The sequence below is a fragment of the Cyanistes caeruleus genome, chromosome 5 (genome assembly GCF_971803275.1).
Source record: "Cyanistes caeruleus chromosome 5, bCyaCae1.hap1.1, whole genome shotgun sequence".
Taxonomy (NCBI): Eukaryota; Metazoa; Chordata; class Aves; order Passeriformes; family Paridae; genus Cyanistes; species Cyanistes caeruleus.
The window spans coordinates 32,989,360-33,006,615 of NC_141705.1; the positions used below are offsets into that span (position 1 = coordinate 32,989,360).

General features: G+C 36.8%; 1 protein-coding gene across 27 annotated transcripts in view; it reads right to left on the bottom strand.

Annotated features, from left to right (window-relative positions):
- TENM3 (teneurin transmembrane protein 3) overlaps window positions 1-17,256 on the bottom strand; it is an 843,796-nt gene that overhangs the window by 285,513 nt on the left and 541,027 nt on the right. For all 27 annotated transcript variants that reach the window (XM_086889918.1, XM_086889906.1, XM_086889899.1 and 24 more), the window contains one exon: window positions 13,526-13,804. In XM_086889918.1, the coding sequence (XP_086746044.1) occupies window positions 13,526-13,804 (279 nt within the window). The remainder of the gene's footprint in view (window positions 1-13,525; window positions 13,805-17,256) is intronic.

A 17,256-nucleotide genomic window follows, 5' to 3' on the forward strand; every position in this document is an offset into this window, starting at 1 on the left:
CAGTTGTGCTTTAGTAATTACAAGTGATCAGCACACAAAGTCTAACGGGTCCAACTTGAACTCACAGCAGAATACTCAGCACCGATTCAGGACTAAATTTAATGGACATAATGAGCCATTATCATCACATCCAGAAGCATGGTACATTTTCTTTGATTATTTCCACAGACTATCCAAAACTCAAGTCCACTTAGCTTGTGAAGTCTGATGAGAGCACAGCCTGAGGTAATACAGACACAAAAACAACTCATAAAAGATTAGGTCAGCTTGATTTAACAAGGAAAAATAAAGTAGAACAACAGTGGAAAAAAAGATTGTGGGTTTTTGGGAGGGGAAGGATTGAGGTTTTTTCTGTTGTTGTTGATTTGGTTTTTTACTTTTTGTTTGTTTCTTAAGGCAAAACAGCATAATCACACATTTGGACAAAAAAATATTACACTGTCTGGCTTTTTTACAGGTTCCAGAAAGAACCACAATAAAAGCAGAATCAGACAACATGACAAAAAAAATTCAGAAGCCTTTTTTTGGTTTTTTTTATGACCAGGAAATATTTCTTTCCATACCTTGAAGTGTACTAATTCTACTTTAAAATCAAAAAGAAAACTGTATTTTCAAATAATTAAAACTAAATGGTTACTTCAAATTCATATTATAAATTCTGCATTAACCAGAATCAGTAGGAAACCAGTTCCCCATGAGAGATTGTCTCCTGTGTTTACCAAGCATAGATACCTTTATCATTGAAAACAAAAGAGAAATCTCTCAGTTCAATTAACTCTCCAGCTTCAACAGAAGTACATTGCAGTAGAATCTTTTTTAAAGGAATAATTTATCAGAATTCTCTTTAATGCTTTTTTCATAACATTGAAATACCTCAGAAAAGAGGATGAAAAATTCAATTGTGTAGAGCTGATCAGAGGAACAAAAATCCATTCTGAATGAAGGTAAGCTGATTAACTTTTTTTTTATAAAAATCAATGCATTTGATACTGGAAAGAACAAAGAATTTGTAAGGAAACAAGAAATGAACTTTTAAAAAAGCAAATTACTAACTCAAAGTAGACAGACTCTGTTACCATATTTTCAATAATGTTATAGTAGTTTAAGTGTGTTCCCTAAATCCCAGAAGTGCAAAGATTACTCTCTGGATAAGGAAAATATTAATGTTGACAAAGTGGACAGCAGTATTTTCTGGGTAAGTTCCATTAGTAGTTTTAATTGATATGTTACATTTGGGAAAAAGGTAAGAATTCTAACTTACCTTTTCAAAAATGGATCTGAGCATTTGTAACAACTGAAAATGAGTACTGAAATCTATATATGTGTCACAGAGCCATCCAAGCCACACTTGACAAATAATGCCTTGTATCATGGGGACGCCAACATTATTCCAATTTAAGTAATGTTGAAAAACAGCTAATGTCCAAGTTACTAATCTTTATGAACTCCTAATTGCAGGCAGCAGACAAAAGAATTATTTTTACCCAGCTGTATTTTTTATGTCACGGGGATTGTTGCATAGGAATAGAAATAGGCATATGAACTCTCTCTTTGCTGATTTCTACTCAATGGCTAATGGCCAGCAGATCCCAGAACATTCTAATAAATTGCATTTTGGGCTAAGACAGGAACACTCACAGGACACTGAAGAGCCAGCTCTTACAAACTGTATTCCAGAGGTTTACTAGGATGATCTACCAGATCCTGAAAGCTTTAAAATACATTTTCATGCGTACAGGAGTTGCCAGTAAATTTACCAGAAAACCAGCATAGCTATTTGATACTTGAAGCTTTTCCTTTGAAACTAAAAATCTCGTGGCTACTGGTTCTTTCCACTGCACATATTCTCCTGCTGTATTTTGACAGAGAAAACCTCAATTTTCAGTAAAGTACAGAAAGCAAATGAGAAAGAGGGGAGAGTTAGAACCACAAAAATGTGAACCCATTTGTCCATCCATCCATCCATGTCTTCTTTGCAACTTCTACACAGGACAGATATAAATCCAGCAAATGCACCGGCTGAACAATCCTAAGGCAGGGACTTCTGGTAAGATCCCCATCCTTTTGCAGCCCAGAAGGAATCAATGGAAGACAGCTGAAGCACAACACAGCTAATCTAATGAGCAAATGTAAGCCTGGAACAATGGACTTTTACACTCAGCCCACTTCTATATCAAGTCTTCCTGTGAATTTAGTCAACGTTCTCTATATTAATTTGATTTTTCTGGGAAAGATTTTCAATAGCACTTCAGTGATTTAGAAGCGCAAGTCCTATTACAACTAACGAGGATGTGAGCTCTCAATCTCCAGGGTGATTTAAAAAAAAAAAAATCTCACTCTACCTGTAGAACGGAAAAACAATCATTACTTTCTGCCCTCTAACTACACTGATACAAGGACTAAAGGGAATATTCAGCACTGGCCCTGCGTGAACTCCTCACTTTTCCAAGACTCGAGAGGCTAATATAACCTTATCATGACTTCAGGTCAAAAGATTGAGTCTAATGGACCAATGGAAGGAATTAATTTCAGAGCTCAGGACCTTTAATTGAGAACAGATGGTGCCTAGTCCCTATAAATTTAAAGTCTGGGGCCTGTTAACAAAAGCATCTAATCTCATCTCAATTGCCATAAGCAGCCAGGATCCAGCAATATTGAGTTTACAAAACAATATAACAATCTCCTAGAACTCTTCTGAAAGCAAACAAGCAGCAAAGACAGTTAATGAAAAAGACGTCATATGTTCTCTGCAGCTAAAGTAGTTAAGGGAACGAGCAGCAGAATTCCCCAGTGAGTGCAGCTTTTAAGCAATTTTAAATAAATCTCCTTACAGAGAATACAGCAATCACACAATGAAGAACTTAGCAGCTTGAAAGGTTCTAGCTAAATCTACATGGAAGGAGACTGGATACTATCTATTTAACCAAGGCCATATTCCTTCAAAGTCATTTTGACTCAGATATCTTGTAAACTTTGGATATTCGAAAAAACTTCAAAGATTATGAACTATCTTGACAACTTCAATATTCATCTTCAACAGCAGGAAGAAAAGACAATTCTGAAACCTTCTTAGAAAACTAAATTTTGCCTCAAAGTATCTTAGACTTTTTTTTCACTTCTGCTACTTTTCTTCAAACTGCACAACTGACCAACACAGTTCAGTGAAACTCACTGCAAAAAGAAAGTCAAGTTTAGTAGAGAAACAAAACAACCTAAATTCTTTGGACTGTTTGCCACAGGTGCAGACTGAGACTCCATAGCATTAGTCATCAGCACTTATCCAAAGCAATTTATTTGTAACTTTAAAGTCGTTTATAGAAATATTACATTAATAAAACCCCAGTGACTGGGGGGGAGGAGGGAGGAAAATCAATCTCTCCAGCATACAATAATTCAGTGGCAGATGTGAAACACCAGAATAACTTTCCCTTACCCATGCTCATGACTGCACATGTTTTCACTGTGAAAATGCTTCAAAGTTTCTAGGTCATTTGAAGAAGAAACAACTGGTCCTCAGCCCTGTATGTTTACTCTAAGAAGACTATGTCTATGACAAAAACCTGTGTAAGACAAGGTGTTGTAAGGATGACTACGTACATATATATATATATATATATATATGTATATGAATCTATTTCACCATTTCACCACAGGGACAAAAAGCAACCATGAAATAGTCAACTAGAAAAACAGTCTGTGGTCTGTCTCTGCTCTGTCGTGGCCTGACAATCCAGATCCTGGGTTTCCCAGGTCAGTAGCTTATTTTTCTATTGTGAATACTGCACTAGAGATGACATTGCTCATATTTTGTCTCAGTACCTAGTCAGCAGCCACAGTAGCCCAGGGAGGGATTGGCCAGCAGCAGTATGGATCTGACACAGCAGCTGCACAGAATCATCAAACTCTGAGAAAACTGTTATCCATTATGGATGTTACTACAGCAGTTATGAGATACACTCACCTACTAAACATAAATGTACATTTGTAATTTAATCCATAATTCATTTACATTGTTCACCCTTCCTAACTGGATGCTGTGGGTTCATAATTGTAAAATCTAAAAAAAACGAAACAAACAAACAGAGAACAAAAACCAAAGTAAGAATTTTGCAAATTTCCATGTACTATACAGAAACCTGGACTAAACCACAATGGTATCAAAGGCATTTTCACTGAAAGATTTCTACGTGAAGTGCAAAAAACCCCAACAATTGTTATTCCTGGTTTCAGTGAGCAAAAATCACATTTCTTCTCTACAGGTGAAAACAATAGATAGCTAAACACCTGACATAATTTAGGAAGAAAATGGTATACAAAATGAGGGGGAGAGTGTGGAATAGAAATTAAACCCACAGCTTCTTAACAAGCTTCTTTCCTGAGATTTGAGACTTCATCCTTTTCTTACCTTTAATCAAGAAAAAAAGCTTAAATTTTGCACACAGATCAGGCAGCATATTATCGAGCCCCAAAATGTTCTAGCTTGAAACTTAATTTTATACTGAATTCTCATCTGTATCAAAGCAAAAAAACCTTTATCTAAAAAACATCAAAGTAAGTCTTTACATGGTTTTATTAGGAGTTAAAGAACTCTCTATTTCAAAAGCTTTTGCATCTTTTTGTAAAAAAAAAAGAAAAAAAAATCTTGACAAATTTTCTCCAGCTGTTATTTGACCAGCATACAAAGGCTGTTACCTATAATTATTATTGATACTCTTACAATTGCACACCTTATATTTACTTTAAACTGGAAATCATTATTAGATTATTTCTCAATATGACATAATTATACAAGGAAATGCAATTAAAATCTTATTTCAGATCAAAATTAGATTAAGCTTAAAAAAACCTTCAAAACAACTGAATACGAATAATCCTACTTTTTATATAGGATCACTATTACTTAGACTTTATCTCTGCCATTCATTTGGTTTTAGCTGATGAGTGTATAAATATCTGTGTGTGTATATACACCCCCCTGCACCCTGCCCCCCCCCAGTATTGACATACAGGAAATTAGGGAAATAGTAGCTGAGCAACTTGCTTTCTAATGATAACCAAATAATCTCACAGCTTTGACAGATTTTTTTTTTCCCCCTCCTTTTTATTCCAGTAATAATTACATCTATAAGACTGATTCAGCAAAATTGTTGCTTTCTAATTTATTAATTAAAACAATTTACTGCTACCACTGTGATTTTTTCATGGACATCAAAACCACATTCCAAATCAAAACAGCAGATCAGCAGTTTACAGATGTGAAAACCATACATTACTCTTATGGCAACCTCACATTTAGATCCTTTCACATCCAGAAGAACACATACGGTTATGGGGAAATGAAGAGCAGTATTTTTATATCAAACTTAAAATAAGGAGAAAAAAGTCTATGAAAAGTTAGCCATTTACAGTTATAAGAATAAATCAGTGTATAAATATTAGTAATAATATTAAATTGCAGAACAACATTTTTATCTCCTTAATTTTATCAACATTCTTCCTGCTGACTAATTTTTGGGTTGAGTAAGATACTTGACTCACAAAAAAACAAAACCAGAAAGGAAGCGAAGAATTCCTATTGTGCACCCACTTCATCAGGGACCAACAGCAACTACAGCAGCATTTAAAAATTGCTTTGGAAAATACATTAGATGATTAAATATCAGCATGGTCCCCAGTAATCTATTTCTCTGAGTTACTTTTGGAATGGCATTTTCTGAGCTAACTTCTACTTTTTGCTATTTGCACAAGTGCTTGCCTCTGGTCCTTTTTGCCATTTGTGGCCTTTGTAATCACCACAGAATCTAAACAGAACACACTAGGTGCAACAGGCTGAGCTCTCTCCCAATCTCTTTTAGTGTTGTGTATTTCAAGCTTCTGGTTGTGCTTGTTAACCTTGCTCCAGGCCTCCAACTGGCTGGCATTTCCCTACATTTGGGAATGTAGGGAAATGCCAAAGCATTCATGGAGACACACCACTTCTGTCTTAGCACAGCACTGAGTGTAGCAGCCAGATTATTTCAGTAGCACTATATATGTATACAAAGACACTTTATAAACTTGTGGAAGAAACCCTCACATACCACAGAAAACAGCACTTCCCAGTGACCACTGTGACCTTGAGGTGATGTCTACCCAGGAGGAAACAGAAATGTTTCCTGTCCATACAGGATGGGGATGGGGAAGCCAAAGCTCAATGGCTGTTGAACAGCCCTTGCACTGCAGAGGAAGGTGAGAGCAGTTAAGCACCACTTTTCCAAGCTGGACACACACAAAGAGCAGGGGCCCAAACTTGCAGCATCCACTGGTGCTGGCAGAGCTGACCAATGTCATTGGAATGCCACTGTCTCATTCCTTGAAATGTAATGGCAATGGGGGAAAGCTCCTGATGACTCCTTAGAAGATAAAGGTTATGTTATCCTCAAGATGGGCAAGGAATATATGAGGAAGCTGAGGCAGTCAGCCTCACCCCAGTCTCCCAGGAAAGATGATGGAACAAATACTGATGGAGTTATCTTTCCTCTATGCTGGGATAAACCTGCAGGAAAAGAAAGCGAATGATAACAGCTGACATGTGTTTACCAAAGGCAAATCATACCCAAATGACCTGACTGCTTTCTATGAACAGTTAATTGTCTCAGCAGACAAAAGGAAAGCAGCAGATACTGCTTCCCTTGACTTTAGCAAGATTTTCAACATGGTCTCCCATAGTGTCCTGGTAGCCAAACTGGAGAGAGATGGACTGATGGGTGAGCTGCAAAGAACATTTTGTGGAAAGCTGGTTGCATGAAGAGGCTGAAAGTTTAGTGTTTTTCAGTGCAAAGCGCAACTCTTGGTCAACATTAATGGCATTCATGGGAACATCATTGGGACAATGTTGTTTTATGTCTGTACTACACTGAACATGTTGAGAATGAATAAGATGAAATGTGCCCTTAGCAAGTTTGTGGATGACACCAAGCTGGAAAGATTGATCAGCACACTGCAGGGCAGGATTGTCTTTTGAAGGGATCTTAACAGGCTGTAAGAATTGGCCGAAAAAAGCCTCAGGAATTCTGAAGGCAGAGTATCCACAGTAACAGTACTAGCTGGGAGCCTGCTGGAAAGCAGCTTTGTAGAAAGGACCTGGGCAGTCAGCGTGGACAAGCTCAGCAGTGTGCCCTTTCAACAATAAGCCTAACCACATACTGGGCTGCATTCAGAAGAATGGAGCCAGCATACCCTGGGAAGTGATTAGTCCCTTTTATTCAGCATCTGAAGGCCACATCTAGATGACAATATTCTGTTTGGGGCTTGCCAGTATAACACTGATAAATTGGAATGAATCCAGTGAAGACTTCCCATGATGACTGGAGTGCTGAAGCATACAAATTGAGGAGAAGCTCAGTGAGCCTGAAAGGCAAAAGGTACAAATCTAACTTTGGTCTTCCATTACCCAATGCAATGGTCCCAACTGCAACAAGGGAACTCCAGTTCAATATAATGGGGGAAAAATCAAAATGAAGTTGGTTAAGCACAAGAACAGTTGCCTTGAGATGATGTAGAATGTCTCTTCTTGTTTGTTATAAAGCATAAGCTTCTCTGGTGCTTGCCATCTCACTGATAAGAACGGTTTCTCCTCCTTTCTCTTTGCCACTTCTGGAGTTGTCCTGTTTGTTTTTATGTTCAAGAACCATACCCATCATCAATGATTTCTCATGCATGTATCATAAAAAGCCCAGAAGTTGTAGACACTCTATAAATGCAGGACAAAATTTATTTATCTAATCCTTTCTTTAAGAGTATAAATATTAGCTCTGTGATCAGTTACTCAGGTAGCAAATGCTGAAAACAAAAAACAACCAGAGGAAAACATATCAGCAATAGTCTTCTTTCATTGCTTCATAATAAATCAACCCCTCTTTTCCTTTTTCTTAGAATTCATATTTCTGTACAACTCTATTTTTTTACTGATTGTGTTTCAATTTTATTTGTATGCCTGGACCTCCCCAAGGTCCTTCTGAAACATCTTCATAAGCTCTTTCTCTGAAATTTGATCTTCTTTCCTTTTTCTGCATGTTTTTTTCCCCTTAAAATTCAGATTTTTTTGAGAAATACTGAGATATGACAGTTGGTCTTTAAACACCTCTTTCGCCACTCCTTAACATTAGAAAGCTTAAGAGCAAAGAGTGAATTCTCTGAAATTTTCTGCTTTGTTTTTCCTTGAAGATCCCAATTCTAATTTTATTGGTGTTAGCTGTTGCTAAAATTAACAATTCTGCACATCAGGAAATCTGTCCAAGTGTTGCCAAAGAACCTCATCCTCTGGCCTGGTAGTCTACACCAGACTCCACCATAATTAAGATGGTCCTTTGGAATCTCATGCCTTTCCTTAACAGCAAGTTCAGTGACAGTCAGATCTATGAAACCCAGGAGATCACACAAAATTACTGCAAAAAGGTCAGCCCAGATCTTGTCTTTTTGGCTACCACTGGTCAAAGGAATTATGAAAGTGATTTTCCCTTGCATTAACAATTAGATTAACTGAAATATATCCACAGGACTGCTATCATAATAAAATCTGAAAAATGGCATAACTATAGAAAACTTGTAATATTTGAGAAAACCAGATAACTACTTTTGTTTATGGATTTCTGTTCCATGTCTCCATAACCCAAGAAAAATTTGTATGCCAGTTAAATATTAAATATTATTTCAGAGCTGACTTCTGTCAAAAATAAAACAGATTGATTTCCTGGTTATGACATTTTTTGGCAGCAAAGCAAGATTTAGACATATTGGCATGCTTAATGAGAAGCAGACAATTTCTAGATGGAAATCTGTGGGAAAGAGTGAAGAAATTGTAATTGGTGATATAGCAGTAAGATGAGGATTAATTCACCAGCTATGTGGCTGGTTTTGATCAGTAGGCTCAGCATTTGGCTAGCAGGTGCAGCTACTATTCAACAGGCCTCATTTAAATCAAGTTTTGTGCCTTAGCATAAAGAAAGATGTTAAATGAGTGAAAGCATGTGACACTAGTTCCTGAATTATGTACATTATTTAATAATGCAGAGTTCCATTATATGTTATAGATGAACTGGGTTAGAGACAACAGGTTAAAATGTCTTGACAAGTATTTTACCAATGTATTTCTTGGGTTTCAGAGATCTGAATGCCAGTAAATTCATCATTCTGGAAGGAGAAGAGAGTATTAGGCTCACCAGAATTCTATCTTCAGAAACTGTCTGAAGGAGAGGAAGCAAGTAGGTACCCATGCAGCTAATAAAGTGATATTTTCTCTTTATAGGAGCCCTCAGCAATAAACACTCTACCAGCAATATCTACTTTTCTGTATCCATGAAAAATTGGTCTAAGTTTCAAACCATTTATCTAACCAATTCAGAGTGACTGCCTGAGGCCATGAACTTAACTCCCTCTCTCCCTTTATTCTTTTTATTCTGCTACATCCTAATCTCGTCTGGTTTTCTAACAAACACCAATCAGTGCAAATTTTTCACTAAATAAAAAAATCCTCACATTCTAGTGCCATCAGAAGTACCTTCTGTGTGCCCAGGTAGTTTTTGTGACTGTCAGCTATGTGGCATGCATGTATCTGGAGTGCCCCACCCTTTTTCAGAAGCACATCACTTCTACCTGCAGAGGAATAGAAGGCGACACAGACTTGACCAAAGACTTAGGTCTTATATGAGTGACCTTTCCAGTCAGAATCATTGCCACAGCCTGACTTTCAGGCCAACACACAAAAAGTACAAACAAAACGAGTTATATAATTTTACAGGGAGAAATAAATAAATATATAAATAAATAATAAGGTGCTGCACTTCTGGAATAACTTGCTCAATTAACTTTCATGTTTTGGTTATTAACCTTCCGATGTCTCATTAAGTCAGGGATTGCAGTTTAATGGGTTTAAAAAATAATTTAAATATAGAAGTGGATTCTAAGATACCTTAAAAATATATTGACCCTTTAAGCAAATGGGCCATTTGAAGCCTAACTACAACTTCTAGCTGATACTCTCCTGGAATATTTATCCAGTTTAAAAGACAAGCTTTAGTAATCTTAGAACAGCTTAACAACATAAAGTTACTGGCAAGCGTGTAAGAGACAGCCGGCTTGTATTTCAAAGCAGCAGCTCCTAGAACAATTACCAACATAAATTTCTTGATGCAGCATTTATGAAATAACTTGCAATGAGAATGTAGAAGAAAGCCTGAAAAAGCATGTGTATACTCAGTGTGCTCCAGCTGATACATCATACTGTACGTGACACTGGTTGGTTGCCCAGATTAACAGATGCAGGCCCTCCTTCAGGGAGGCTGACATGACAAATCTCTCAGAATTTGATGCCAAGAGTCATACATGGAACTTGAATGAAGTCAAAGGAAAATATTTCTTTTCAGAATTAGTTACTGAACGATATCCTAAAACAACCTTTGACGTGAGAATCTATTAACCCTATGTTTGGTACATGTTCTGTTGCTCAAATAAAAATTAAAATATCTGCTGGCAGTCACAGTGTGTTCATAGTGTATTTAAAATTTTGCAACTTGATCATGTGCAATATTATTTGTTTAAAGAAATTTCTAAACCTTCTGAGATTATGTAAAAATTTAAGTAACTTTTTTAGGATTTCAGAAACATACTATAAAGATCTTGACACCTAAAAGGTTAGTATTTTCAATAAACTGTTTCTTCTTACTTACTGAAATTATGCAGCAGAATTGCAAGTTTTGCCTTCCTGAGGGATATGCAATCCACAACTATTTCAGAAGAGTAAATATATAATAATTACAATAAAGGAAAGGAAATGCTATTTTGAAGTTGAGCTTCTCTTCCTGTCTCATTGGCAGGAAAGAAAATCACAAGTACATCCAGCAAATTGTTAATCCTGAGATCATAAACCCATAGGATAAGTCAAAGTTCTCATCATCTTGACAAATCCAATTAGCTCCAATAAGGCCTGATTATGGCAATGGAGTATTTAAACAGTGAGTAGTTTTACTGGGTGAACAGTGGGATTGCTGAAACACTGATGCCTTTAGGTGAGTATGAATTTGTGATGCTGTGTTTTGCTCATCACCAGTTGCTCCTCTTCTACCTTACAGGTAAACATGATGCATAGAAATCATTTACCTGTAAAACAATTATATCAAAATTCAGTTAGGAATCTTTCCCATGCAGCAGAGGGGGGTGCAGTACAGAGGACTTGTTGTAACTCTCACTTTGGTTGCAAAAGCTTATTAGATTTGACAGATTTTATCAGTATACTGGCACAGCTATTAACTTTAGGCCATAAATTAACAAAACTTGCACCTGCAGTTTAGTCCTTTGATTACAGCACCTGCACCTGCCAGGGTGATACCATTTCCCTGGCTTTAAATTATATTTTCTGTTCTACTGTGAGCATTAAACGTACTGAGTTCCAACAACGTGTAAAAAGTAATTTCTCAGCCAAGTCTTCCATGTTCAGTGGAAACAAAAATTCAGAGAAAAAAATACCAAAGAAGATTAAGCTTTTCACCATTTTAACATCTCCACTGAAATGGTGACCCATGACAGAGTCCATGGTTATAGATGTTTCATAACCCTAGGGAACTCTCAAGCCATCAAAATTTCATTAGCTTCACAGCAGTCCCAGTACATTCTTAAGTTGGACTGCTGGCCTCCCTGTTAATAAATAAATCAACTGTAATCCTTTTTAGTGGCTAAACTCCTCGTTGAAGTTGTATCAAACACCAGACATTCTTTGCACAATTTTAACCACTGCAGAATAATGCATTTTTTAACATATGCAGTCTTTTCACACATGTAAAAACAAAATACTCTAACTTGCAGCTGATGGAGGACGTTTTGGCACATTGTAATCAGGTAACTTCCTTTCTAAAAAACTGTACATATAAAATTCATTGAAAAGTACACCAAACTTGTGGTACCTCTGAAGCAGTCAGCAGTACCTTTTTGGAAACATAAAGAAACAACTTCCTATGGAAATAGCATGTGCATGGATGTATACATAAAAACATATTTTCAAGAGAACCAGGGGTTTTACAAAAGGATCAAGAGAATTTGTTTTACCACAGACCTTTCAAAATCACAGGACTGCTCAACAACTTATTCTGGATTGCTCTACAGAAGAAATATCAAGCATTATCACACAGAAACGCCACTGCTTAAAGGTGGTAGGCGAGTACTTCTGTCTTCCTCTTTCAGAACTTGCCTCTGACTCAAAACAAGTTTTCCAAGCACACCTGTGAACATTGAGAGCTGTCTGCTCAGGTACCATGTAGCATTAAGCCCAAGAGAAAAGGAGGGTCCCATTTGAGACAGTGGTTTTGCACAGGCATCTTCATGTAGAAACAGCCACCAGCAGAAAAATATGTATGAATTAAGCAAATTACAACTTTGATGTTGCTTTGTCAAACATAAGTTAAAATAATAAATAGGAAGGAGTAAACTTTACTGCTTGTAGTTTAAAATAAAAGTGCATTAATTTTTTAAGGATTTCCATACATACATACCTACATAGCTGTTTCCCACCATGTGTTACAGTCACTGCCGGAGGATAGCAATAAAATTGCTCTAATTTTTGTACAGCCAAGCGGACAGGTTTAATAAAGTAATAAAATGACATGTAGACATGCAGGCAATAGCCATCACTAATTTTCATTGTTACTCATTTTTCTTTATTCCTCTTTTGAATTTTTCACATAGAAAGTCATGAAGTTAATAGAAGAATTGTTTTAATTCTAGCAAAGCTGAAAATCTTCTGCAAATAAAAAGTCAAGATTGGTACATTTAGCATTTAACACCACATTAGATTCTGTTCATCACCTCAAGAGGAGGTAAAAAAGCTTTGAAAAGCTTTAAAAATTAATCAGTTAATTGTATTAACCTATTTTTCATTTAAACTCTAAGACTTAATATACAATGGCCATACTCCACATTCTACAAAGCTGCAAAGATTTTTGTTGCAGATTTTAATTGCACAGTAATCCAGTCCCCCAGACACATCAAAGGCCACATGTCCCTCTTCACCACAATTCCAATTGCTCTCATCAGCTAAGAAGTTTAAAGCACAATCAAATTTCTTTTTCAATCGCATGAGCCCTGTTAATAAGCTATTCTTTGAGTTCACTCATCCATTCTAAGATTCTGCAACTTCTCCAAGATGTCTGGAAGAACAGTTTACAATGAAACTTTTCAATGCAATCTAGCCTGGGGAACAACTTTATCACCACTTAGCTGTTCCCCAGAGGATTACAGGTGACATGGCTGGAGATAATACAGAACTAATCTTTTTTTGTGAAATTCTTTCAAAATTGCATCTAGAGCATCACACCCCAAGGTTGCATTAGTTAGGACTGATACTGAATAGGGACTTTTATGGTTAGAGGAGAGGAAAAAACAAAAACAAAGAAGGTAAATAATTCAAGGCCATTTCTTTAATGACTTAAAATTACTGAGAGTCAGCCAAAACAGCAAACAAACATTAATTTATATATGGGCATGTATAAGAACTTACCATTTTCACTGTCGGACTTGTTTTCGTGTTCGGTATCAGTCAGAGTGAGGGCTGAGTTGGAACGGCTCGACAGACAGGAACTGCGCCCTGATTTGACCCCCCTGCCCCAAAGTCTCATGGCATGCTCTGGAGACATCACTCCTTCATTTTCAGTATCAGCATCTGACCCTGCACTGATAGAGTAACCTCTGTGGGGGAGCCCCATTTCCGCACAAAATGCCAGTCCTCGACGAGCTGCTGGTTCACAAACTCCTAACTGCCTTAGGGTAAAATTCTGTCCTGATTAGGGGAAAAAGAGATAACAAAAGATGAGAAAGTTTTAATTATTTTATTTTAAAGAATTTAAAAGTAAAAACTCTTCATGTGTATAATTGTCTCAGATATCACATAAGGTGTTTTGTCAAAACTCCACCTGCATTACAATCAAGTGGATTCTTTTGTCTCCAGCTCTCCTCAGCAGTATTTTGTCAACGCTTAAACACATCAAAACTGATCCTGGGTAGCAAATAAACAAACCAACCTCCTAACTAAGAAAAGCCAATTCAATACATGAAAGGATTAAAAAAAAATTATCAACTTTTCATTTTTTAAAAGAAAAATTATTTTTTCAAAGCATAAAAGCACTTAACAGGGTATTTGTCAGGATTTTTACTTGGTTGGCTTTGGGGAGGGTTTGGTCCTTCTTAGAGGCCAAAGCAAGAGGCTATTTTCCCCATACAAATGTCACCTAATGTGGCAATGGAAAAGCTAAACAGGAACAAAATTCACCTGGTTTTAATTTGATTTCTCTGCCCTACTTTAATACACAAATAAACAGAAACATGGCCACCTGTTACTTGCAAGTACTGCAGTAAAATTGTTATATTTCATGTCACTGTATTTTGAGAAGCATTTTACACTTTTACTGCTGAAGCAGAGTCTGTGCATTTCAACATACTTTTAGCCTGTTTTGGGGCAGAGCAGGAGACATAAGTGAATCCCAATGATTGTATTAATAAATTAGGTGCAATAAACTTGTGACACTTCAATAACTTAGAGTGTCTAAATTATGCGACACTCAAAAATGACTGCCTTTTTAATGGCTGTGTCTTCGTCCTACTTTTATGTCTGTAGATTTAAGACATTTTATGATATATAGACACTTGGCAAGCTCCTTTGCATATCTATAATACTTTTCCACCCTAGCCCACAATTATTTCACAGCTCTGAGAACAAATTAGGATACACATTCAATTTCTGAATCTGACAGGCATCCTAATTTCTCCATAATTAGTCATTTAACCTAAAAACATACTAGCAAGACAATTAAAGCTCATAATATGTTAAGAACAGAATTCTATACATGAGAAAGAAAGATAATTGCAGAAGTATGAATACAGAAGTGCAAATAATTCCTGAAAAATTAAGAGTTGATGCATTGGTCAATGACGTTTTAAAGTGATCTGGTTAACTATTTTATTCCTTCAGTCACCTGAAGCTGTTGCTGCAAGTTTCTTTGCAGTCAGAACCATAAATTAATTCTGACAATGACTTTCATAAATAATGAAAATTAATTATTACAATTAGGTACAAATCAAGCTACTTATTATGCAGCTGTGAATAGATATTTGAATGAAAATATAGCTGGGGAGGTAAATATAAAGGAGTATCTATGACTATGTCTGAACAGTGTCAAGGGTATAAGAAAGGGGATTATCATGCTCACTGATAGTGTCTTGCAATTTTTTAAAGCTGTCATGCCATGTGAATTTCTGGGTTTTATGAGAGCTGAAACTAATCAGTGAACGAAACAGGCCAAACAAACCGCCCAGTGGTAATAGGGTCAGAGCTGAAAGTAGTAAAGTGTCTAAAATGCTTATTATTTTGCATTTTTGTAGATATATACTACGGGTGACAGTTTAGAATGCTGGTTTATGCATTTGGTACATTAGTATGTGAATCAACATTTTCAAACAGTTGCCTAAAATGAGATACAAATACAGAAGCCTCTGTGCATGTGTATGCATTCAGGTGTCTCTACACACATTGGAGTAGATAAGGTGTAAACACAGTTGCACATGCAGCATCTTACTTATTCTAAAAAGAGTGTTTTGAGAAGCAAAATGGAAAGGAACTAGGTATTTTGACCAAAGACAAGATTACTTGAGTCAGTAACAAAACCGCTGTTGACTTCAATGTGACAAGGTGTTAGGGCTACGGTGCGCACCGCCTCATGGTGCTGAGATGAGTTCAAGGAAGGATGCAGACAGACACAGCTGCTGCCCCCTGAGCCTCAATCACAGTGGATGCAGCAAGGGAGAGCTGCACCCTGCAGCTCCCCCAGCCACCTGCTCCACACAGCCCCTGCTCCCCCCACTGCAAAAACGCCCTTTGCAGGCAAAGCAATCTGAAAAGACTATTGCGCACACACACTCCTTTTTTCATCATAACCACTTAAGAGAAGCTACCTGAGGCATTCCAGAACATCTTCAGGAGCTTTGTAGGAGACTTGGTCTCAGGCATAACATACCACCTATCCAGTCATGGATTTTTAACTTGAACTCTACAACATCCTATCTCCATGTAAAATATCTTTTTCCCTCTCTTGTGAATGGTAAAAAAACCCCTCACTGAATGGCATTGCATAACCAAAACAGAAAAGGGGGGCAGGTTTGAATACTGTCCTCTCATCCCATTCAATATATTAGAGCTTTTCACTACACTCAGAAGTTTTACAACATAGCCCAGAAATGTTGTAACAGCTTTAGAATCAGGCTATATAATCTTCTGACCTAAAGCCTTCCTAAGAGCCTCACTAAGAGGATTGTAGTACATGTAAGTTGCCTACACAAATGAAAAACCAAAACAAAACAGACCCCAAACAAGCCACAAAACCTAAACTGAGAAGCTGACATGGAAAAATAAAATGTTTATTTGTGTAGGAATTCAAAAATTCAAATCCCAAAGGAAATCATGCACATGTGATAGAAAAATTTTACATCGTCTTAAGCTTTTTGAACAATGAAAACAGGAAATCTTCCAGGATCCAGGGGAAGCTGAATACAGCTGGGATGCAGACCTAGTGGGTAGCAGACTAGTTGGGAGCTTTTACCTGAGAATTAACAACACTATGAAATCAAATTAAAAGCTGAAAAAGGTTGTATGAGCTCAGTGAGAAAAAAAAGCATGAAGTGAGGATGTTTGTCTTGTGTTCACAGACTTTCTAATTAATCTTTCCAGACTGACTTCTGTGTGAGGTATTTACTCAAAGGTTTCTTACACTTCAACATTTGCACTTTCTCCAACTGACAGTAAGTGCCTCAAGAGTTCATAAAGACTTAAAAACAGCTTGGCCATTGTATGAACCAATTCCCTGAGAAAAAAATGGAGGTACACAATAAACATAATGCTTTGTGTATTTTTTTCCTTCCCTTTAAAAAATGTATGAAGTATCAATTAGAAACAAAATTAGGCACAACATTTCAATGAGACTTGTTCTGGAGACACCTTTGAGGGTTTTGGACTATTTGGGATGATATGCCATGAAGTTAAATTTTAAAAACTGACAATAATACTGTTTACTACCACTCAGCTATTAGATGCTGCATTTCTCCTGGCTAGGATTATCAATTTACGGGTATTGTAAGGATTGCTGACATCCTCCATTTGTGCAGACAAGAGCAAAACTAATGAATTAAAACTCTCAAATAACTTCCTAAAGCTTGTGCAGAAATCACTGTTACAGCATTTGC